Source organism: Gavialis gangeticus, unplaced genomic scaffold, assembly GCF_001723915.1.
Source record: "Gavialis gangeticus isolate Ggan-Ray unplaced genomic scaffold, GavGan_comp1, whole genome shotgun sequence".
In the NCBI taxonomy this organism is placed as follows: Eukaryota; Metazoa; Chordata; order Crocodylia; family Gavialidae; genus Gavialis; species Gavialis gangeticus.
In genome coordinates, this window is record NW_017729022.1 from 5,266,632 (window position 1) to 5,268,258 (window position 1,627).

Sequence of the window (1,627 nt, forward strand, 5' to 3'; positions counted from 1 at the left end):
TTAAAAAATACTTTATTGCTAAAAAATGCTAACCATCATCTGAGCCTTCAGAGAGTCATAATCTTTTTGCTGGTGGAGGATCTTGCCTCAATTTGTAAAAAAAATGCAATATCTGCGAAGCGCAATAAAACGAGGTATGCCTGTATTGTCTTATCTGAATCATATTTGGAGTCCCAACTGTAAGTACAAGTAAGAATTACTTTGGTTATGTTTATGTGTAATCTGAAAATGCACAGATAAAACTGATTTCATTCGTTGCTAGAAGAACATGAAGTATAAAAGAAAAAATATTTATGATTGTATATTTCCTTCACTTTAGTCCTGATGGTCAACCAACTCTTCTTCCACCTGAGCATGTGCAAGAGTTAAATTTGAGGTCTACTGGCATGCTCAATGCCATCCAGCGATTTTTTGCATATCACATGATTGAGACGTATGGTTGTGACTATTCTACAAGTGGACTTTCTTTTGATACGCTTCATTCCAAGATCAAATCATTTCTTGAGCTTCGGACAGCAGACGGACCCAGACATGACACTTATATTTTGTATTACAGTGGTCACTCACATGGCACTGGTGAATGGGCACTAGCAGGTAATCATTGCGAGGAGCGGTTAATAGTAATTTTTTCATTAATAAATGCTATTTGTTGATAATTATTGCTTTAGTCTTATGAAATAGTATCTTACTGTTGTTGAAACCTCAGTAGGCTCATAAATCGCACAGTTTGAGAATTGGTGAAGTGCAAATGACTCTTATTATGGGCCAGAGGGGATGCTGGGACTTGGCACAGGAAGGTGGGAGGAATGGGGGATACAGAGACATACCTCCCTGGCATGCAAGGTACTGTGGGGTGTTAAAGTGAGGGCTTGAAAGAGGTTGGATTGTGAGGTGGTATGCTAAGACTTCTGGAGGAAAAGAAAGAAATCTAGGTATGTCTAAAGAAGCAACAAAGACTGTGTCCCTCAAAATGACAGTCAGGTTTGTGATCATGTGAAATAATTTCATAATTCATTTCTGTTTTGTAATTCTTTTTTAAAAATTCTCTTTTTGCAGGTAATGTTCATCATAAGAGGTCTTGTTCTCAAACATACTAAAATATTATTAACCTCAAGTACATGCTTATCAGTTTAATGATATTTTTAATTCTGTATAAAAGTCAACATTTAGATGAATGACTAATTAGCCATAGTATATTTCTGCCCTGAAAAGTGATTGTATGGAATAACACTTTCTTACACTTCCTTTTGTGCATAATATGTGCCCACTTTAATGGTTACTCTTCTATCTTTCTTCACTCCTTTTAGCAATGCAGAGCCAACATGCCTCTGGGTTAAACTTAATGGTACCCCTTCTTATTCTGTGAAGTCTGTTCTTCACTCAACCCTGTGCTTAGCCTATCCTTGTTTCATTCCTTTGTTCCATTTATGGCTTGCAAGTCTGTCTCCATTGTGTCAAGACTAAGGGTGCACAGTTAATGAGTTTTGGTGACCCGTTGAGGGCCACATTCATCTCACTCTCTCGCTCTCCTTCCCCTTTTCCCCCACCAGCTGGAGTTGTAGTTCGCCAGGAGCCCCAGTGCTTAGATGTGGATGTGGACACAGAGGTAGACTTCCACTACAGCAGA

At 38.5% G+C, this 1,627-nt stretch overlaps 1 protein-coding gene across 1 annotated transcript in view; it reads left to right on the forward strand.

Annotated features, from left to right (window-relative positions):
* Nucleotides 1–1,627, forward strand: part of TMEM168 (transmembrane protein 168) — a 54,272-nt gene that overhangs the window by 35,563 nt on the left and 17,082 nt on the right. Inside the window, exon 4 of the mRNA XM_019514554.1 lies at nucleotides 320–594. Within this exon, the coding sequence (XP_019370099.1) occupies nucleotides 320–594 (275 nt within the window). The remainder of the gene's footprint in view (nucleotides 1–319; nucleotides 595–1,627) is intronic.